Raw genomic sequence first — 22,945 nt, forward strand, 5'->3', positions numbered from 1 at the left:
GAAATGAAAACTTTGCATAATAAAACCCAAGCCAGTTAAATAGTTGTTACTCCTACCAAGAATAAAAAAGTAAATCAACTATAGGTACAAGATTAAAATACATTTTTAAAAAAAATCACATGAATTCTCTCCTTTTATTTTTCCCTGTTCAATCCTATAGGCGAGTGCTCTACCCTGGCCTGCTCCTCCCATTCCTGCCTTGACCCCCAAAAGCAAAGCTTGGGGGAACCCTTCTATGTCTCATCAGTCCCCAAATAGAGCAATCCATTTCTAAATAACCCAGACTGCCCAGCTTCCGAACCAGGCAGAGTTAACTGAAGAAGAACATTGCTAAGAACCAGGAAGCCTACGAAGCCACAGAATCCCCTTCTTCATGTGTCTACAAAACCTGGTTGATAATAGCAAACAATCCCACTTTACTGCGCAGCTGAAGACGTTTGGAGGACTCTGAGGAGTGAACACATAATAAAAATAACAGATGGTACTGCAACAGACAGGGGCAGTGGGTTAGGGGAGGAGGGTAAACAGCGTGTTACAGGTAAAGGATTAACAAGCAGAACTGTGTGGTCTCAGAAAACGGTACTGGTAAATTAGAGATTCATTTCATGATTTCATGGAGACATCTGGGCTATGTCGGAGCTGCAGGCCTTATTCTCACGGCAAGAAGCACAAAGCTGTCACTGAGCCACAAAGCGAAGTCACCCATGCTGGAGTTGAGGGAGGGGGAAGCAGCCAGACATCCAGCAGTGCACTCTGGTGTCCTGAGCAAGACTATAAAATAATAAATAATATGATGACACTAACTCCCTGAAGAGCATCTGGGGGGAGGATCCTCTGGGCTGGGTTATTTGGGGTTACAAGAACCATCAGGAGATGAACAGAGCAGGGGTCCACAGTTGTCTAATCTTGGAAACCTTGCTCCATAAAAGATCTGAAGAACCTAAGAATAAAATCTCAAAAAGTCAGCTCAAGTCATAATTCTGTCTTCATCCCCACCTCCTGACACTGCCCCCCTGCAAGAGGCTACTCTCTCTGTCCCCATTTGCAGAGGATCTTCTGTTCTTCTGCATTTTTTGTTGTTGTTATTCCTGCCCTATTTTTTGCTTCAGGGTGGTCCTGAAAGACTCTCTCCTCCGCCCTCTGAGTGTCTGCTCATATGGCGTGTAGATGGAAGCCCCAGACGCCTGCGTGGGGCCTGCACACGCACAGCGAGGTGCCAGCAGCCTGGCACATCCGACAGCTGACATCTGCAGGAGGCTCGGGGAGCCCTAGTCAGAACTCTGGCTCCTGGTCACTGCGGTGATCCACCGCACCTCCGCTCTCGGTGTTCTCAGTTCCCACAGGCAAACCCCAAAGGTATGTGTCGAGGGGAAAGAGACGAGGCCTTCTTTATTGGAAGAACAAATAGTTGGCAGGAAAAGAAAACAAAGCAAACCAAATAAAACAGATAAAATGGGAAACTCATAAATCAGATTATAAAACAACACTCTGCCTACTTTTAAATGGAGCCATCCTGGGGCAGTGATCGGTCTCTGTAACCCAGCTCTCTCTAGCCTGGAGCCGGACTCAGTGTTTATTTTCCTGCGCCCCGCACAGGTTTGCGGGGAGCAGAGTTAACTGCTACTTACTTGGGCTTGCTTGCACACTTTGAAAGGCTGAAGTGTGTCTTGGTAGAACAGCTGATGATAAGCCTGCAGGTCAAACCAGAAGTACACACTGTGCTTCCACAGCTGCAAGGGAGAAGTACAGAAATCAGCACCGTCTCTCAGCAAGGCCCTCGGAGATCACGCTTCGTGTGTGTGTGTGTGTGTGTGTGTGTGTGTGCGCGCGCGCGCGCGCTTGCGGGCTGTGTGTATGAGCGCTTAGGTCCCCGCTGCGGCCACAAATCACAAGATATTTACCGCTGTTGTCGGTCGAACACTGTATTTTTGCACGTAACCCTCCCATAGAATTGGTCGTTAAAATAGTGAATGTTTGAAAATAGTGATGAACACCGAAATGGTGAGCATTCTAGTTGGGAGCTAAAGAGCCTGAAGTACAGGATGTGGGTAAATGCGCACCCCAGAAGAGCCAAAGAGGGACCGCTAAGCCCATCAATCACGCTCGTCTGGGGCATACAAATAACGATTTTTAAAACATTTCTGGAAACCATTTTACCTCGATTCAGTATGAATTATGGTTGCTAGGATGATTAAAAATCAAGTATTAATAAATTAAATATGACATAGTAAGTTGAGATTAAATCATATAATTAACTATAGTCTGTAATATATGTCAATATTTAGCTGTATTTCACTTTTCTTTGTAATTTTAGCAGGGGGGCTAAACTAAAGAGAATCATAATCCGGTTGGATGGCTAAAGATTTAATCAACATCAAGTGTGGATTTAAATCTATCAGATGGGAATTTGAAAGTCAGACATATTTATAAGAACACCAAATCATTTCAATGCCACTTATTTTCAAATCTGGCAGAATAATAAATCCAGATTTTAAATAATTATTTTCTACCTTGTTCCCTGAATCTTCGCAGAATTTAGTGAAGAAGAATCCAGCTCTGTTTTCAACATACAAAGACTGTAACAAGCTTTCCATGTCCGACCCTCCCAAGGCTCCAACGTCGGATGTAGTTTTAACCTAGATAATGAAACAGAAGTTCGTTAGCCCCCCAAACACAACGCGCTTCTTCACGGCCCTGCACAAGAGGGTTTCATAAATTCAGCTGGATTACCGTTTTATGTTTGTAACCGATCTGTAATTAATGCAATGTGCTTGCATCTGACTGTTATGGAAGATTCATTTATGAAACCCAGTTATGGCAGGAGAATCCATTCTGTTATAAACCACTGTGATCCCAAGCCCAATATGAGCTCCCTGACCTCTATGACGTTCATGTTCAGGCACAGTGGCCCCATTAGGGAGCCTTCCAAGTCTCCCTTGGTGGCCTGTTACCTACACACTCACTGTTATTTTAGCCTTGAGGTGCTGCTGTTCTAGCTACACGTGGGTTATAAAAAGAACCATCTCCAAGGCCTCTCTCAGTGTTGCTCGTTAATGGGGGTAGGGTTGGACAGTCTCGCCCCCACAGGTCGTGGCCTTCAGAGTGGAAATGGCAGTGGAGGTTCTCGTAAAACTCTGCTGTTTATGGCTTCTCTGCCAACAGCGTTAGTAACCCTAATACAGTCCTTGAGACCCAGAGAGCTGGCTCTGTCTCGAGCACGTGAGTGACTCCAGAGTATGACCAGGGAGGGACCGTTCATGGAAACTCATTTATTTTATGGGATGCAGACTTCTCCATGCTCCCCAAGCAAACATGACAGTGGCAGGTTCAAGTGAGCACTCTGCTCTGTTCATCTATTGATAAGTGTTCCCAGGGGACGTGAGATCTTCCTCTAAATACTCACATAATACACCTGCTTTGGATGCTTCCTGTCAGGGTAGCTGTACTCTGGAAACCCTTGTGTGGTAGTTTGAATGTAACTGGCACCCATAAGCTCATAGGGAATGACACCATTAGGAGGTGTAGCTTTGGTGGAGTAAGTGTGGCTTTGTTAAAGGGAATGTGTCACTCTGGAGGTGGGCTCTGAGGTCTCATAGCTCCAGCCACATCAGGTGTAATGGTACTGGCCGAGCAAGCAGCAGAACTCGGCAGCTTCAGCCCCGTGGTTCCGACTTGAGAGTCAAGGACAAAAGGTGTCAGAGAACTTTCCTCTGAGACTAAGGGAAGCTGATGAGGCCAGACATGGGTCAGTCATGTGTCAGGAGCATCTTTGAATGGTGGCCTAGAGAGACCATTATGTGAACTGTGAAATTGAAGCCTGGGTTGCCTTGGGGACCCAAGATGTTGGAGATGCTAGAGCCATAAGATACCTGCTGAGAAAAGCTGCTAACAGGGAGAGGAACCAGCCCATGAGAAAGAAGTGTGTTTCAGTCAACACAGCTGAAGGAGTTGGAGTCTGAAGAGCAGACGTGAAGACGCAGGGTTCGGAGTTTGCCTGGCTGGTTTTTCTGTCTTGCTTTGGTCCAGTGTTTCCTCACTATGATCTCTTCCCTATGCTTTAGAATGGTGATGTATGCTCTGTGCCATTATATGTTAGAAGTGTGTGATCCGTTTTTGTATTTTTATTTTACAGGGGATTACAGTTAAGAGAGTGCATGACTCTCAGGAGAGACTTTAAACTTTGGACTTTAAAACATTGTTGAGACTGTGATAGCCTGTGGGGACTTTTGAAGCTGGACTAAATGAATTTCGCATTATGTTATTGTTACAAGCTTATGAGTGGCCAGGCGGTGGTGGCGCACGCCTTTAATCCCAGCACTCGAGAGGCAGAGGCAGGCGGATCTCTGTGAGTTTGAGACCAGCCTGGTCTACCAGAGCTAGTTCCAGGACAGGCTCCAAAGCCACAGAGAAACCCTGTCTCGAAAAACAAAACAAAACAAAACAAAACGAAAAAAACAAAACAAGCTTATGAGTGACGAGAAGTGGAATGTGGTAGTTTGAATATACCTGACCCCTATAAGCTCATAGGGAGTGGCACTATTAAGAGGCATGGCCTTGTTGGAGGACTGTGTCACTTGGAGCAGGCTTTGAAGTTTCATATATGCTCAAGCCATGCCCAGTGTCTCAGACCACTTCCTGTTGCCTGCAGGATCAGGAGGTAGCTCCTTCTCCACTCTCCGCTCCTCCTCCAGCACCATGTCTGCCTGCACGCTGCCATAGTCCACCATGAAGATAATGGACCAAACCTCTGAAACTGTAAGCCAGCCCCATTAAAAGTTTTCCTTTATAAAAGATGTGGTGGTTATGGTGTCTCTTCACAGCAATAGAAGCCCTGACTAAGACACTGCCTTCATTTAAAAAAAAAAAATGAGATTTCCAGGACATGACATCCAGTGTTATTTTAGCAGGGGGGGTCTCTGTGAGCTTGAGGCCAGCCTGGTCTGCAGACAGCCAGGGCTACACAGAGAAACCCTGTCTTAAAAAAAAGAAAAAGAAACAAAACAAACAAACAAAAAACAAAGAGAAAAAACAAAGAGATAGAAAGGAAAAAGAATGATCAAGGCCAGTGTAAGACTGAGAAGACCAACACAGCCAAAAAACAAACAAACAAACAAAAAACCCAAACAACAACAACAACAAAAAAAACCCACCAGTGCAGATTTTGTGGGAAAATTCCTTTGCAACTGAAAAACAAAATGTGTTGTTTAGTAGGGAAAAAAAATTATAAGTTTTTTTTAATCTCTTGATTAAATGAGGACCATGGCTATTCAGTCCTTAAAATACTCACACTGAGCTCTTCTGTATAAGTATACTTTCTGTCGAGCTGGGGCTTCAGACATTCAGAGATGTCAGTAAAAGACGTCAAACGAATTACCGTGCCGCCCTCTGGTAGCCACTTGGACCTAAAGTATAGACGTGAGAGCCAACTGGTCAGTTAAGGAGTCTGCGTGCTGTCAATCTATGTGGTATCAAAGGACTTCCTCAAAGTGTTGACGACTGGGTAGAAACACATAATTAACATCAGATTTAATGGTGAAGCACAAATGCCGTCCCTAAAATTGTGACCAGCAAGGCCAGGTGGTAAGCGGTACCTGGAAAAGTATTTTGAAGGTGAAAATGAACCAATTAATACAGATCACCCTTCTAACTTTTTGTTTTGAGAGAAATGTAGTTTGAGATCTGTTATCCCAGCTGCTTGAGAAGCTAAGCAGGAGGTCAGGACCGGTCTGGACTGCCCCATGAGGTCAAGGCAGGCCTGGGATGGACCGAGACCTTCTCTCAAAGAGCAAAAACTGCAGGCTTGAAAAGATGTTCCAGTGGCTGAGCATGTGTTTCTCTTGCTAGGAGACCCAAGTTCCGTTCCCCACACCCCTTTCATCTTCCAGGACACCATGCAGGCCTCGATGTGTATCACCCATTCCTCAGAGGCCTTCTGGTCTCTTCTAGTTCCTTACCAACTCCACCTTCACTAGAAGCTCAGTAGCTCCATTTTCCTCGTGTGTGTCCTGGGCTCCAAACCCTTCCTTCCAGGGTCATAAATATCTCAAGCACACTCTAGTGTAGTATTAGACTTTCATTATGGTTACCCTGACCTTTTTAACACATAAATTTTCTGTTGGCGAGGACATGGAGAACCTGGAACCAAATACACGTTTGTCTCACTCATCAAGGGAACTTTAAACTCTTCATTCAGTCATTTACCACTAATTAAATATGCACCATGTGATGTGCGATGTCCTTCTGTATATGTGTTGCTTTTATTGGATAATGAATAAAGCTGCTTTGGCCTGTGCCAAGGCAGAATATAGCCAGGCTGAAAGAGATATATATAGAGAGAGTAGATGGAGTCAAAGAGACGCCATGCAGCTGCTGAAGGAGGCAGATGCTCCTGCTTGAACCTTACTAGTAGGCTACAGCCACATGGCAATACACAGATGAATAGGAATGGGTTAATTTAAGATGTAAGAGTTGGTGAATAAAAAGCCTGAGCTAATAGGCCAAACAGTGCTATAATTAATGTAATTTCTGTGTGGTTATTTGACTTGCTGTGCCACCCACACAGGCTTTTCCTGTAACTGCATTGATCGTCTATAACTACATTGATCATCTCTCTCCTCCAATCTTATTCTTCCTGTTTCTGGCCATGGAATTTACAAAAACTAATGTAAAAGGGTTCTCAAATAAAAAGTTCAACTTCAGTGGAGATACACCCAATTTCTAAAGTCTGCCTGTTCATCAATGGTGACATAAATCATGTTGGTGACCGCATCATAAAGAGCTCACTCTCACTCACACTAGGAAGACACAAATTGTTACAGCTCCTCACAGAGACGACTGTGTGATGTGTAGAACACAGCAGTTCCGAACTGATCTCACACACGTGTGTATGAGATACAGGGGTTATGCAGTGTGATGGTAGACCACTTTGCAAATGCCCCGAAAAACCAGACTATGCACTTAATATTAGTCAGGCTACTAACTTTATTGTTATATGAATTTTACTTCGGTAAAAATAAGAACAAATGTCAAGTAATGAATTACTAAACAAAGAATTGTCCAAAGCCGGGCGGTGGTGGCGCACGCCTTTAATCCCAGCACTCGGGAGGCAGAGGCAGGTGGATCTCTGTGAGTTCGAGACCAGCCTGGTCTACAAGAGCTAGCTCCAGGACAGGCTCTAAAGCTGCAGAGAAACCCTGTCTCAAAAAACCAAAAAAAAAAAAAAAAAAAAAAAAAAAAAAAAAAAAAGAAAAAGAAAAAAAAAGAAAAGAATTGTCCAAAGTTGATAGCAAAGGATATTTTCAGGGTAAAGAAAAAGAAAATCCCACTGGAAGTACAGAGCAATATAAAGAGAGGAGACACAGAGCAGAAAGCACACTGTGCTAACCGGTGCCAAGATTCTCAAACTTGAGAAGTGGATTAGAATAGAGCCATTTAAATAAGTGTTAGGAGCTCCTCCTCAGAGGTCAGCTAGAAGTCTGACAGCAGCTGGATACAGGCACTGTCTTCTTAAACGTGTTACTATCTGGGATTCTTCTAACTTAGCATAGGCAGGTCAATCATAAGCCTCTAACACATATTACTGAATCCTAAGAATTCATATTAAAAACCAATAGAGTAAAACACTTAACATTCAAAAGAACTGCACCTACTCTTTCTCAAGCCTGTCGTCCTTGGAAGGAACGGGGTGCAAGGACTCGCTCCTCCCAGGCTTCTGAGACCCTGTGCTTACTCTTGATAATTTCTTAGGCGATTTAGATCGTTGCAATAAACTGATTTCTTCTCCCTAAAAGTGAAGAAATAGTGAAATGGAAAATGAGCAGAATAAAAACAGAGATAATAAAGTTCTGCATTATCTCAAGCTTATTTTCTCTCTAGATTTCAACCCTCACTCTACTGCCTACTGAATATCGCACTAAAACAGAAATGACCCCCCGTGCTTGTGCAGGTTTTGGGGGGCAGAGTGAACTCAGAGCAGGTTCAGATGGCAAGCGGACCGTGGAGGCAGACTCCTTCCTGGGAACAAACTTGGCAACCAGCCCTTCTTCTGGAACAGAATAGGCCGAGGGCTTGTGTGGGAGAGCACCAGGAGGTGGTGGGGCAGGGAAGTCAAAGATGCTTGCTTACCTGTACCAAAGGACCCAGAACTTAGCAACACTGCGCCTTCCCTTTCAGGGACATTTTATGTTTATAGTTATTTTCCCCGTTCTTTTTTTTGTTTTTTGTTTTTTGTTTTTTCAAGACAGGTTTTCTCTGCAGCTTTTTTTTTTTTTTTTTTTTTTTTTTTTTTTTTTTTTTTTTTTTTTGAGCCTGTTCTGGAACTAGCTCTTGTAGACCAGGCTGGCCTCGAACTCACAGAGATCCGCCTGCCTCTGCCTCCTGAGTGCTGGGATTAAAGGCGTGCGCCACCACCACCCGGCATTTTTCCCGTTCTTAACCGTTTCTAATGGCAGCAGAGGAAGAGATGGCTCACCAGTTATGAGCCACTTTTAACTGAATGCTCTTCCATAGGGCCCATGTTCAATTCCCAGCAACCACGTGGTGGCCCGAAACTGTCTGTAATTCCAGTCCCAAGGGATCTGAAGCTCTCTTCTGGCACCTGTGGTCATGCTCACTGTACACAGGCATACATGCAAAACAAAAAACCCACACATACAAAAGTAATAAAATGTATTTTTTTCAACAAAACTGTAAGGTGGGCTATGGGCCAAGGGCAGTTGTGAGCTCTCAGGCAGGCTCCAAGACAGACCCTGGAGGAAGAACAGATGATGGGGAGGGGTCCCCTAGCAAAAGGGAAGAAGAGTCAGTGGTGGGAAAGAGAATGGTGCTTAGGAAGTAGGCAAAGCTGCTCTTTGGTGGAGCTTCAGGTGAAGGCTGGGCAGGTGGTTCTCATCTGTAACCCCAGCACTCGGGAGGCTGAAGCAAGAAGATCACAAGTTCAAGGCCATCCTGGGTTACACAGCAAGGGCCTATAGTTTTAGGTATTAAGCAACTGTTAATAAGAAAATCCAAAACTTTCTGTAGTTTTCTGAATGTATATGTGTGTGTAGCACACTTGTGTAAGTACACACAGAGGCTAGAAGAAGGCATCAAATCCCCTGAAACTGGAGTTACAGGTATTGATGAGCCACTTTCTGCAGATGCTAGGAACCAAGCCCAGTTCTTCTGCAGGACCAAGGGCCTAACCAATGATGGGGAAAACTATCAAGCCGCAATAAAACCAGAGAAAGCAGTGTGGCGGGTTGTGAGAAAGTGAGGGGCGGGGCTAGCAGGGACCTGCACAGCTGTGCACAGTTTTCGGGTTTTATTCTAAGCGGAAGAGGAGGCCGCTAGAGAACTTCCGGCAGACAAGTGAGCAGCGCAGTTGTTCCTATCAGAAGGGTTTCTCTGCTTGCTGAGCACATAGGGCCCTTCTTCCTTCCTCCCTGTGGCGGTGTGTACGTTCCAACAGCAACCGCTTGTGGTAAATGCCCGTATCAGTGGCTGCCCCGGCCACTTTCTCGTTCCTCTAATAAATCAATGCTAATAAAGGCAACCCAAGGGAGAAAGGGTATAATGCGTCTCACAGCTCCATCATGGGGAAGGCATGGTGGCGGGAACAGGAAGCTGGCTGATCACACTGTACTACGTTCAGGAAACAGAGTGTGAACAGGAGATAGGGCCTGGCCAATGAGGCTTCAGGACCCAGCCCCAGTGGCCCACTTCCTCCAACACGGAGGCGGGACCTCTAAAGGTTCCGCAACCTTCCCAAACAGTGCCAACCGGGCACAAAGTCTCAAACATGCAAGCCTACAGGGTTTAGCTCGTGTTCAAACCACAGCAGTTGACAAACACCCAAGGACAGATATTAGCTGTGCTGTTAATAAAGAGCAGCTCCCACACTGGACACCCTACCTGGACCTCGGGGACCTGGGGAATGCAAGACTTTGGTCTTAACGGCAGGAGGGTTGCCATCTGTGGGAAAGGATCAACATCCTTCCTGGGTTTCTCTTGGCGAAGGCGCCAGAATTTCAGTTCCGCGCTAGCATTCTTTGTTGATAATGAATGAGTTACACAAAATCTTGGTGCCCTGTTTATTGAAGAAAAAAAACCTTAAGATTCTTATGTTAAGATGGAACTATAATAAATCTCAGAATTAAAAGCATACAAACAATATAATTCATCATCATGGTTATTAATCCTTTCTATTTCTTTTTCTACTGATTCACCTTAAAAATATTTTTCGATGATGCCAGTGGGGGCACACGCCTTTAACCCAGCACTCAGGAGGCAGAGGCAGGCAGATCTCTGTGAGTTCAAGCCCAGCCTGCTCTACAGAGTGAGTTCCAGGACAGGCTCCAAAGCTACAGAAAACCCTGTCTCAAAAAACCAAAAACAAACAAAAAACTATGTTACTTCATTATACTTCCTTTTCTAATAGAAAAAGGTAATATATATTAGAAAATCCATAATATTTAATTTATTATCTGCTTGATAAGAAAAAGAACCCTACCCTACCAGCACCATTAATCCAAACTCTTCAATTTAACATAAGATTTTTGGGACAAGGGCAAAAAAAAGCCAGTCTTCGTCAAAACATCACAAAAATGGTTATTATTCTTTTCCCCTGAATCCTCTTGAGTCAGGCCGTCATAATTTACAATGCTCTCAGCATCTCTTTCTTCCACGCTCCCACTAGTATGGCCTCTTAAGCCCCGCTTAAAAGCATTCAGCTGCTTTCCTAACCCAAATTCCACCAACAAGGAGCACAGTCAGGCCCAGCACAGAAACTCCCACTCCTGGTACCAACTTCTGCTGCTGTGAAGAGACACCATGCCCACAGCAACTTTTACAAAAGAAAGCATTTAAAGGGAACTTGCTTACAGTGCCAGAGGTTAGTCATTTTCATCATGACAGGGAGCATATCACAAGCATGATGCTGGAGCAGTAACTGAGAGCTACATTCTGGTCCATGGGCCAAGAGAAAAACAGAGACCAGCCCTGGTATATTGAAACCTAAAAGTCTGCCCCCCAGTGACATACTTCCTCCAACAAGGCCACACCTCCTAATCCTTTATAATCTTTTCCAATAGTTCTACTCCCTGGCAACCAAGCGTTTGGATATAAGAACCTATGGGGGCCATTCTTATTCAAACCACCACACCAAGCATCTGAAAGCTAAATGCTTTTCAAAGAAAAGCAAAGATTAACTGATCACTTTAACTTTCCATAGTTACATAACCACCACAAGACTAAATGGATTATTTGTATCTAGCCTAAGAAAAGCAAAGGAAAGTAACTTTGATCCACGTTATTTTCCTTACCAATACAGAAGCAGGGGTTTTATGACTTCAATCTGAATGTTTTTCAAATGTTCTTCTGTCCACCGGGATCCATTGAGCAGTTTAAACTTGGAGAGGATTTCTGTAGAAAGGAAGCGTTCCCCACTGCTCACAAGGTAGCTCTTCTTCATTTTCTCAAGATGTCTTAGAGGAAACACAGTTATACACGGGTCAATACATTATTCAACTTCTCAAACGTGGATGTTTCAGACAAGTAATAAATACCTCTGCACCAACCCTTATTACAGAGTACTAAAGGCTTTATAGACATAAATTATTTCCAAGGGTGTTTGCTTTTCTCAATAAGCTAGATGGCCTTATAGAATTGTGCACACCAAATCTCCAAAATTTGTAACTTTGTTACCTATAATGGTAAAAAAAAAAAAAAGGCAGAGAGAAATCAGCAGCAAGGGAGTGCCAGAAATCCTTCTCCAGGAGACACGGTGGGGCTAGAGTGGTGGAGACATCAGAAGCTAAGGTGTCATGAGGGGAGAGGAAGGGGCCCTAAACCAAGGACAGTCTCCTCCATAAACTGTAAAGTGTAAAGAAATAGATTCCCTCTGGAACTGTTGCTTTTAGGTTACTGGATGTGGGTAATTCATTATAGAGACAATAGAAGTCCATAGTATTGGTCCTGAAAATCCCAATGTTTCTTGTATATGACTCTCCTGATAAGTCTTACAAATATGGATCAAGGCAGGTTACAGAATCAACCATTTGCTGAGCCCTAATCAGAGCATAAGCTCTGTGACCCAAATTCTACTCTAATAACCCAGTCACTAGCGGATCTCCACCAAGTCCTTAGGAAGAAATGCAGTCTACGGTGCTTCAGATTAGATCAGGAGCTACAGACGTAACGACTGTCTGAAAGCAGCACCCTGGGAAGATGGACGCTCACGGTAATCTGAAGCATGGAGCCAGTCAGATGCAGAGCCAAGCCCCATGGCACCTTCAGGGGAGACAGACAGCTATGTGACATCTGACCAGAGACCACGGGATGTATCAGCCAGGCAGCCTGCTGGAACAAGGGGCCCCATAATGGCATCCATAGCTGCATAATATGAGTGTGGTCATATAGCTGATAAATTACTTTTTATACAAAATTTTTATAATATTATGACACTATAAAAAGTATAATTTTGCAGCAGATCTGGAATTTATGGAAAGAAACATTATTCAAACCCAAATAACTACTATTATTGGTATCTGTTTTATTTATTATTTATTTATGTATTTACTTATTAGCTTTACTTTTTATTTTATGTGTCTTGAGTTTTTGGCTTGCATGTATGTGCTCCCACAAATAGGCTACCTCTTCAGCCCTGGTATCTTCAAACTATGAAATCAGAAAACTTGTGATATCAAAAATCTATTATAAAATAAACATCATTGGGGGCTGGAGAGATGGCTCAGAGGTTAAGAGCATTGCCTGCTCTTCCAAAGGTCCTGAGTTCAATTCCCAGCAACCACATGGTGGCTCACAACCATCTGTAATGGGGTCTGGTGCCCTCTTCTGGCCTGCAGGCATACACACAGACAGAATATTGTATACAAAATAAATAAATAAATAAATATTTAAAAAAAATAAACATCATTGTTTTTTACCCCTCCCGGTGCATAGACCACATTCTAATATTTAATGTTTGTACTTGAATAACTCAAACAAATATTCTATAATTTGCTTTTTTTTTTTTTTTTTTTTTTTTTTTTTTCGAGACAGGGTTTCTCTGTGGCTTTGGAGCCTGTCCTGGAACTAGCTCTTGTAGACCAGGCTGGTCTCGAACTCACAGAGATCCGCCTGCCTCTGCCTCCCGAGTGCTGGGATTAAAGGCATGCGCCACCACTGCCCGGCTTTATAATTTGCTTTTTTAAAAAACTATTAGAAAATAAAAATGACAGTACCTTTGATGTCTTCCAGGGTCCTTGAGAACTTTTAACCTCTCAATGTCCATCCATAGCCACCAGTATCTTTCTCCTAATGTTCCCTTCAGAAATTTCTTAAATCTTTCAAATTCCCTTCTGTTGCCAATGTCATAGGTTCTGTGAGAAATACACCAGTCGGCCCTGCCATCTGGCCCGATGCTCTCACTCTTTGAACTTAAGCTTACTTTTTCCAGTTTCTCTTCTGAGATTTCCTTTGTTGTTTCGAGTTGGGGTGGACTTACAGTCTTCTTGCTGGGCACGGGCTCCACTTTATCAAATGTCACCTGGGTGACGCTGGAGAAGTCGATGTAGCTGAGGCTGCTGCTGAAGGAATGGCCTGTGATGTGCTGGATGGCTTCTTTCAGGATGAAGACGATATAGGCGTTGAGGAATTCTTCAAACGACGAGAAATGCACCGTCTTTTGATTGTCCTCTTTGTCTTTCCTTTCCAGGTATATCCTCAGAAGAGCTTGGGAAGGCGTATCTTTTACTGATACAGACCCTTCTTCTTCTTCTTCCACCTCAGGAATCATTTCAGAGGTTTTAGTTGGGCTCTTTTTTGTCCTGGGGTGAACTCCATCATCGAAGATTAAATTTTCTGTATTAAATTATAGAAGGCTAATAGATTAGATAATGACCCAGCTCTTCCACTGCCAGGTAGGTGCTGAAGAAAATGGCAAATCGCACGGACCAGGAACTTCAGAGGGATTCTCAAGCCTCCTTGGGAGGCCGTGAGGAAAAAAACTGCCAACAGGGTTTAATAACTATCAGACATGTAATTCTTATCTTTAAAGTTGACAAAATAGTGCAGGGACTTAGAAAAGATTACCTCCCTCCCCCCCAAAAAATAGCTTTAGTTCTTAGTTTCCTCTTTCAGAATTCAGGGCAATATGGAGGGTTCACACGTCAGTCTGCCCTCCGGACTCCACAGCTCTGGGGGTCGTCATCAGTGTGCCTGATCTCAGTGCCCACTTTCTGTGACCAGACTTGAAATCCCCATGGCTAGAAACATTTCATTATAACTTTGTATTGAAAATAAATATAACTACTTCCCCCCCCTCCCCCGCCACAGACTGTACACCTGCAAAGGGACAGCAGGGCTGGGCAGAGAGAAAGTGGGGCCTTCCTGCCCAGTGCCCTTCAGCCAGCCTTTCTGTCCACTGTCCTGTGCTCTAGGGTTCCTCTTCAATACGAGGAGGAAGGCCAGGAAGCACAGAGAAACCTAGATCCTTTTAACCAGGAGGGGTTGCTGTTGAATTTTGGTCAGTTAGTGCACTGAGGTCTACCTTCTCCAGGTGCTACACACACATCGCAGAGAGGTTAGAGCAGATTGCTATGGGTTTCCTGAATTCTCAGGAATCATGTCTGGAATTTCCCCCTTGATCCAATCTTAATTGGTGACTCCCATTTTGTGGCTATTTCTTTCAATTTTTATGAAAAATTGGTATCACCCACAAAACTCCCCATGGCAGAACTGATCTGTTTTCCAAGGAGAGAAATAGTCTAAACTGAGAAGTAGAAGGCAAATTCAATTTCCATTGATTATTATTTCCATTTTGTTGTTGTTGTTTGAGACACCATCTTCTTGCCTTAGCTTCTTGAGGACTGGAATTCTAGCATTTCCAACAGTCCCAGTCCATTTGCTTTCAGCTCAGAAATAGTAGACCTACTTTACTGCAAAGACTTGGTAGGAGGAATTTATAAAGTGCTGTGGGACAGCCGTACCCTGTAAAGCTTTGTCAGTTGTACAAGTTTTAATAAAACGCTGATTGGCTAGTAGCCAGGCAGGAAGTTTAGGCAGGGCAACAAAGCAGGAAGTATAGGTGGGGCAACCAGAACAGAAGAATTCTGGGAAGAGAAATTCTCTACACATTTACTATACATATTAGCCTAAGCTGACAGTTGAGAAGAAACAAGATTCCAAGTGGAATAACTCAGCACAAAGACCATGCCACTACGAGCTAGGCTTGCTCAGGAAGGCCCACCACACCAGCACAGTGGAGGAGGAGGAGAGAGGGATCAGATCACCATGATCACAAAGCCAGCCCGAGATACAGAGCGAGTCTACAATTAACCTGGACTGCACAACGTGACCCTGTCTCGGCAAACAAAATCACATGGCTGATAGATATCGGCCTTCAGTTCTAACTGCCTCTGTTTTTATCATATCCACTTCAGACCCCCTTTCAAAAGCACCAGCAAACAATAACAAAAGTCAAAACAACAAACAACAACCCAGCAAAACCCACTAGGAAGTAGAAGGGAGGCGGGGGCTGTGTGGTGAGCTCCTCTCCCCACTTCTGAACTGCAGGATGCAGCGGACAGCGGACTCTGAAGGGCCTTGTCTTTGCTTACCAGACACAGAAGAAAGAGTTGGTGATGCAGTTTTGGGGTGGGATACACAGCAGGGTAGCGAAAATGTCGTTACTGTTTGCTGACATTGCTTTGCTAGCGTAAACCAATCTTTTGTTTGAGTATAGGAGGCCTAAGAAGAGAGAGACATTAGTTTAATATAGCCTTAATAGCATTCTGCCATTCAAAAAGCTGAAAAATAATCATTATAATGCAATTTACGGATTATAACGTATGAGGGAAAATACTTTATTAAAAGAAAATTGTACTAAAAACTCAGAAGATGAGAGAGTGGAGCTGGAGAGATGGCTCTGCAGTGAAGAGCATTTGCTGTTCTTACAGAGACCCAAATTCAGTTCCCAGAACATGGAGTGGCTCACAACAACCTGCAACTCCAGCTCCATGGCAAACATGCAGGCAGACAACATGCATATGTACAGAAATAAAAAAAACTTAGAGAAAGAATGGGAAAAGAATAAATTTCAATACACTCTTTCATATTAGGTGACAACAGACAAAAGCCTGTGCCTGCTGCCTACACAGCCCTCTCTGTCCTGACCCCCATCTCACCCCTCTGTCCTGATGCCCACAGCACAAATGATGGGCAATTTTTGACAAAGAATAATAGGGCACGTGGCCACCTACTTCAGATTCCATATAGATTTGGGTATAGTAGATTTATTGTAAGAGGAAAGACCTGGTAATTGGAGAAAAAATAAAATACAAATTATCCCTATATTTGGACAATGTATATATGTGGACAATCTAAAAGGACAATTGATTCCAGGTTGTATCTATTTAACCATTCACGACGACACCATGCTTAAGCAATAACAGAAGGGAAATCTGTCTGATAAAATAATAATGCATTTTTACAGCTAAGCATCATCCAAACAACGCTTAACATCCTTATTGAGTTGCTATAATAAATTCGGAATATAATGCACATGCCCTTACTTCCTAGGCGATATGGAGCATGTATCTCAATCTCAATTGCTGCTTCGCATATGTAAGGAAAGTCCATTTGATTTGCATTTCTGCGTATCAAACAAGTCAGCATAAACCCATAAGAAACCTCACTCTGCTTGGGGCGGGGGTCGGGGAGCTTTAAATTAATTTCTCTTGATTTGAAACAAAAGGTTTCACTGGTGCTGAGTCACGAAAACCCTCATCTTACCTGGCCAAGAGAAATGTAGAACTTTTTCATAATCATGAGATTGTCCTCTTCGTCGGTAGGTGGAGGTGGAGTGGGCGGTTTTCTCAGGACCCAGGGGGAGAAGCTTGTACCTACTATGAAGTTTATGCCTGTATTGCTCCATGTTGCTTGTGAGATCAGTTTGGCTAACCTGTGTTGCAGAAGTCACAAACTAACAAAGCCTGACTCACAGAAGTACTCAGTTTTCATTTGTATTTTATTTAAAACTATTATTCTAAATCCTCAGCCCCACACAGATGTTCTGTGTTTTTAAAAACATTTTTAAAGATCCATGTATCTTTACACTTGCCTGCCTGTGTGACCATGGAGTTCATGTGAGGGCATCCAGTTCCCTGGACCTGGAGTCAGGGATGGTTGTGAACCCATGCCCTCTGCAGGAACAAGTTTCTCTCTAGTTCCCCACATTCTGTTTTCAAGGTCACACTAACATTCCCTTTGTGTTTACACAAACACCACTGTGAGTGACAGGTAAGTTTTAAAAATATGATCAAAGAGATACAACTGTGAAATTTCTTTAGAAAAGCTCTGTGATTTTTGCCAGTGTTTTTTATCACCCCTCTTTCTATAGCAGATAGGATCCAAATGCCAACTGATAACATAAAAAATAACTTTATATGAAGCAAACAGGCATTTAGAAAAACACAGGCCAATGGCAACACGATACCTGTATTCAAAGTAGCAATCACTTTCCAGAAATGCTGGAAGTCTCTTCCTTTTGATCCACTTAATACCTTGTTCACGGTTGAGGCACTATTAAGAGAAAATGAAGAAAAAGTCATCTTCAGATTGCCATTGCCACAGTTTGTAGAGTGCTTGCCTAGAAGGCACAAAGACCTGGTTGTAATCCCAGCACAGGTGTGAGCGTGGTGGTGCACGCCTGTAGTAACAGGCGTGAGCATGGTGGTGCACGCCTGTAGTCACAAGCGTGAGCGTGGTGGTGCACGCCTGTAGTCACAGGTGTGAGTGTGGTAGTGCACACCTGTAGTCCACCACAGCCAGGTCAGAAGTTTATGTTTCTTCTTTACTTTGGGTCTCAGTTAACCTTTCTCTTCCTTGTTTCCCATGGTAGAAGACAGATCACTGGCAGCAATGCTTGATATTTCTACTTTCTATTACGTATTTCCTCTCACTTAACTACATAAATTCCATTCTAATGCTAATTTAGCTACATCCCAAATTGTGATGGTTTACTTTAGTTTCTTGTTTTCTTTGAGACTTACTTTTTGACTTTTGGGTTATTTAGAAGTATATTGCTTAATTATTTAAGTATTTGGAGATTTTTCCATATTCTTTTGTTACCGACTTATGGTTTAATTCTGAGTTGATCAATAATAAATTCAACATATTTTATTTTTATTATTATTATTTTAAATAATTTATTTATTTATTTATTTATTTATTTATTTATTATGTGTACAGTGTTCTGTCTGTCTGTATGCTTGCTGGCCAGAAGAGGGCACCAGATCTCATTACAGATGGCTGTGAGCCACCATGTGGTTGCTGGGAATTGAACTCAGGACATCTGGAAGAGCAGTCAGTGCTCTTAACCTCTGAGCCATCTCTCCAGCCCCACATATTTTTATTAGTATAGTATAGTTTAATGTCAGAATAACACCAATTTTGATAACCACTCTAAGTGTAATCTGAATGAACATGAACTTTGGTTTTGTGGGTTGAGTTGTCTACAGGCATCAACAGGTTGAGTCTACAGACACCAACAGGTTGAGTCTACAGACACCAACAGGTTGAGTCTACAGGCATCAACAGGTTGAATCTACAGGCATCAACAGGTTGAGTCTACAGGCTCGAACAGGTTGAGTCTACAGGCACCAACAGGTTGAGTCTACAGGCACCAACAGGTTAACTTCATTGCAAGTGAGACAGAGAAATGCCATGTCCTTAGGATCTACCGTTTCTATGGTTACTAAAAGTAATGCTTTAATCTCAGGCTTTCTCTGTGGTTTTTTGGCTATTTCCTCTTTATGTCTGATTATGTATTCCAATGTTCTATGGTTAGGTACACACACATTAAAGCTGGTTGTGTTTTCTATGAGCTAACATTTTATCACTGTTTAATAGCCTTCTTTATCCTTAGCAGGAGTCTTTGTTCTGAAGTCTACTTTGATATTAATATAATCACCCTAGCCTTCTTTTAATTAGTAATTATATGGCATATACTTTCTTAGCTCTAATATATTTATTTTATACTTAAGGTTGGTTTCTTTTAGATAACAAATAACTGAGTCTTCTTTTTCTAGTCCCTCTTAATTAGGATGGTTAAGCTACATAGATTTAGTATAATTAATGATGTGTTACTAATTATTGTTGTTACTAAATATTTGCATACCCAGTTAGAACATTTGGCTAATAATTTATATAATGCAATTTTTCTGATCCACCTTCAAAACAATGCTTTAATGTAATTCTTATTAGCATTTACTATGATAGAAGTTAAAAGAGAAATATATCTAAATTTGGTAGCCAGTGAATTGGAGTAGAACTGTCTGAAGTTATGAGCAAATGTATTTTTCAGCCTACTTCTCCCTAGTTCTAAAATAGCATTTTAAAATAATCCTTGGTCACTGATGCACACAGCACATCTGAGAGGTAACTAGTGGAGGCGTGGCTAGTGGGGCGTGACTAGTGGGGGCGTGACTAGTGGGGGTGTGGCTAGTGGGGCGTGGCTGGTGGTGGAAACCAAGTTCCTCGTGTCACTTTTTCACGGGGGCACAGTTGTGGGTTTAGCTGGATATAGGTTTGCTGACCTAAAGCAAATAGGACAGAAACTGGCAGCTAAGAACAGAATTTGAAGCCAGGGAGGTCAGAGTCACAGAATGATGTAGGATTCCCCTCTGTATGCTGTGAATATGTTTTATGACCATTTGGTTTAATAAAAAAGTTGCTTTGGGCCTCTGGCAGGGTAGAATATAGCCAGGAAGAAAATCTGAACAAAGATAATAGAAAGAGAGTAGGCAGAGTCAGAGAGATGCCATGTAGCCGCCACAGGAGACAGACATCGGATGGAACCTTTCCAGTAGGCCACAACCATGTGGCCATACACAGATTAATAGAAATGGGTTAATTTAAGATGTAAGAGTTAGCCAGGCCGGGCTGTGGTGGCACACGCCTTTAATCCCAGCACTCGGGAGGCAGAGGCAGGCGGATCTCTGAGTTCGAGGCCAGCCTGGTCTACAAGAGCTAGTTCCAGGACAGGCTCTAGAAACTACAGGGAAACCCTGTCTCGAAAAAAAAAAAAAAAAAACAAAAAAAAAAGTTAGCCAGGAATATGCCTAAGCTATTGACCAAGCGTGTTGTAATTAATTAGTTTCTATGTGACTATTTCGGGTCTGGGTGGCTGAGAACAAACAAGCAGCCTCTGCCTACAACAGGGTGTATCCTGGTGCTTCAAAGCCATCTCAGCTCCCAACTGTGAATAGAATTGGAAAACAAACAAACAAACAAACAAAAAACCAGGAAATAAACTTCCTTTATACACACATTTCCTAGAAGGAAACTAAACAATAAAAATATGCATATTTACTATGTAAATGTACTTGACATTTTATATAGTCAAGGCAAATCACATGATCATTCTTATATTGGTTGATAAAAATCAACAAAACTGCTAAATGGTCCATTTTATGTAAACAGATGACAACCCGTGTAAGCACAACAAATCTGCTTGTACTTCAGAAACTTTGTGACAATTCACCAAGTGCTTCTTTTTTTTCTGTCTATGACTGTTTTGCCTGTATGTATGTATGTATGTGCGCCATTGTGGGCACCTGGGGCCACAAGAGGGCGCTGGGTTCTCTGGAACTGGATGGAGCTAAAGACAGTTGAGAGCCACAGTGTGGGTGTGGGGAATCAGGACCAGTACTTTGGAAGAGCAGCAAGGGCCCCTAACTGCTGAGCCATCTGTCTGGCTGACCAAATGCTTCCTTGATCTTAGAAGACAGACTCGAACATGCGGGCTTACCATGATGGTGTAGTTGACATTAATGGTCTCATCTTCACAGGGGACACTCTTTTGAAATGGTTTAGCATCACTTTTTCCTTTTCTTATAACATCATAGATGGGATTTCGAGGTTGCTGATTTCGCAGAATTCTTTTCAGTTGCTTTTCCAGAAGCTGTGGTGCATCGTTGATCACTTCAAAAACTCCATAGTCCACATTGAATCTAATCGCCTCTGAAAAGGTCTATAATAAAAAGTAGGAAAATTTTTAAAATTTAAAATACAGAAACGCATTGTCTCTACAGGGACCTGATGTCATATATTCATCTTCTCGATCACTATCTCCCTTCCCTTTCAGAATCTCGGAAACCCCTTTACCGGAGGGCAGAGGGTCCACTGAAGGCTTTCTTACTGGGAATTTATGCCGTGGAAACAGTGCCAGGGTGTGCTCTTTGTGTGATCTTACCTCTGTGATGCTAGAGAACTAGAGAAAGTGACACACCTGGCTTCTCAGGAGCAGTTACCCTCACAGGAGGAGGTGGGTTACCGGGTGAGAATGAAGGAAGAAAAAAGAAACAACAATCCTATTGCCTTTCAGACCCAGGAGGCATGAAAACTAGCAATTTCTCTTTCCCAAAAGGAGCCAATTAACTGCAACCTGTTCTTCATTGAAGACCCTATCAGCACATTCTTCACGGAGTGACACTCAGCAGCGCTGGAGGTTTCCAACTTTAAAAATGGGCAGTTACTACACAGCTACCAGAAGTCTTGAGTTTGAATGCTAGCTTGTCAGCAAACAGCTCTCTGACTGTGGATAAACCGTTAAAGATTTTTAGGTCCTTTATTTCCAGAAGAATTAATGGTACATTGACTATATCATCTCTAATTTTGTCCTTTAAATCTAGGATCAGGTCCCTTTTCCAGGCTATTCATTTATTTAAGGGAACCATCGTGAACTGACAACTCACTTATGTAATTACAGATGCTTAGGAAAGTGGAAGATGGCTCTAAGTGTCCCTGTAGAGTATAAAGTGTAGAGTATAGAGTATAGAGTAGAGTATAGAGTGTAGAGTATAGAGTGTAGAGTGTAGAGTGTAGAGTGTAGAGTGTAGAGTGTATAGAGTATAGAGTGTAGAGTGTTGAGTATAGAGTATAGAGTATAGAGTATAGAGTATAGAGTGTAGAGTATAGAGTGTAGAGTTATAGCTGTACAGACGACAGCTGTAACTGTAAGTGTCCCTGTAGACCTGCTGTACAGATGACAGCTGTAACTGTAAGTGTCCCTGTAGAGTGCTGTACAGACTACAGCTATAATGTAATAATGAGTTGCAGGGTATTTTTGTAAGCTTTAAGCTAAAAGTATATATGTCACAAGGTATCACATCTCAAGAGCCCAGAATGTTGCTCATTCTAAGGTATTTAATGACTGGAAACAGACTTAAGACACAGCCAGTATGCAATCTAAACCGATTTAGAACCTGACTCCAGCACACCAAGTTTAACTCAGTAAGCATAAACAATCTGGAAATTACCTGTAAGGTTCCTTTAATAACCACATTTTATTTGTGACCTACTACATCTGTCTTCTGAATATAGGTCAAACAGACACTATGGGCCTAATAAAAATACTTCCCTTGTTGTGGTATCCCTGGACAAGTCTGTTATGCCAGAGACAAGATTTATCTGATTTAGGGAAGGAAATGGACTAAATGCGGCAGGGACGGACATCACACTTGCAGGGTCAGGGAGATGAAGTCCCTAACAAGAAGGGCCACTGGGAAAAACTTCTAGCTCTGGTGTCTTTGCAACAGGAGAGCCTGTTCGTCCTGTGCCTGTTTCCCTTTCTTTTTTTCTATTTCCACCTTGAGATATAGCAGCCAGATGAACACAATGATAGGATAAATTTTTTTTGGTTTTTTTGTTTTGTTTTTTTTTTTTTTTTGGTTTTTCGAGACAGGGTTTCTCTGCAGCTTTAGAGCCTGTCCTGGAGCTAGCTCTTGTAGACCAGGCTGGTCTCAAACTCACAGAGATCTGCCTGCCTCTGCCTCCCGAGTGCTGGGATTAAAGGCGTGTGCCACCACCACCCGGCTTGATAGGATAAATTGAAAGTAAAGGATGCCAATTAGTTAGCTCAATAGAGAAAGAAAAATTTCTACTAATCAAATAAAAATGTTCAAAC

The 22,945-nt window shown here is 42.7% G+C and overlaps 1 protein-coding gene across 1 annotated transcript in view; it reads right to left on the reverse strand.

Moving 5' to 3' along the window:
* The window catches only part of Rgs22 (regulator of G protein signaling 22), a 73,659-nt gene that overhangs the window by 50,443 nt on the left and 271 nt on the right, over positions 1-22,945 (reverse strand). The window contains 11 exon segments of the mRNA XM_038343775.1: positions 1,629-1,730; positions 2,511-2,636; positions 5,288-5,402; positions 7,650-7,783; positions 9,892-10,066; positions 11,301-11,462; positions 13,221-13,839; positions 15,597-15,726; positions 16,771-16,939; positions 17,474-17,559; positions 20,789-21,010. Of these exon segments, the coding sequence (XP_038199703.1) occupies positions 1,629-1,730; positions 2,511-2,636; positions 5,288-5,402; positions 7,650-7,783; positions 9,892-10,066; positions 11,301-11,462; positions 13,221-13,839; positions 15,597-15,726; positions 16,771-16,939; positions 17,474-17,559; positions 20,789-21,010 (2,040 nt within the window).

The sequence above is a fragment of the Arvicola amphibius genome, chromosome 9 (assembly GCF_903992535.2).
Source record: "Arvicola amphibius chromosome 9, mArvAmp1.2, whole genome shotgun sequence".
NCBI classification, from domain to species: Eukaryota; Metazoa; Chordata; class Mammalia; order Rodentia; family Cricetidae; genus Arvicola; species Arvicola amphibius.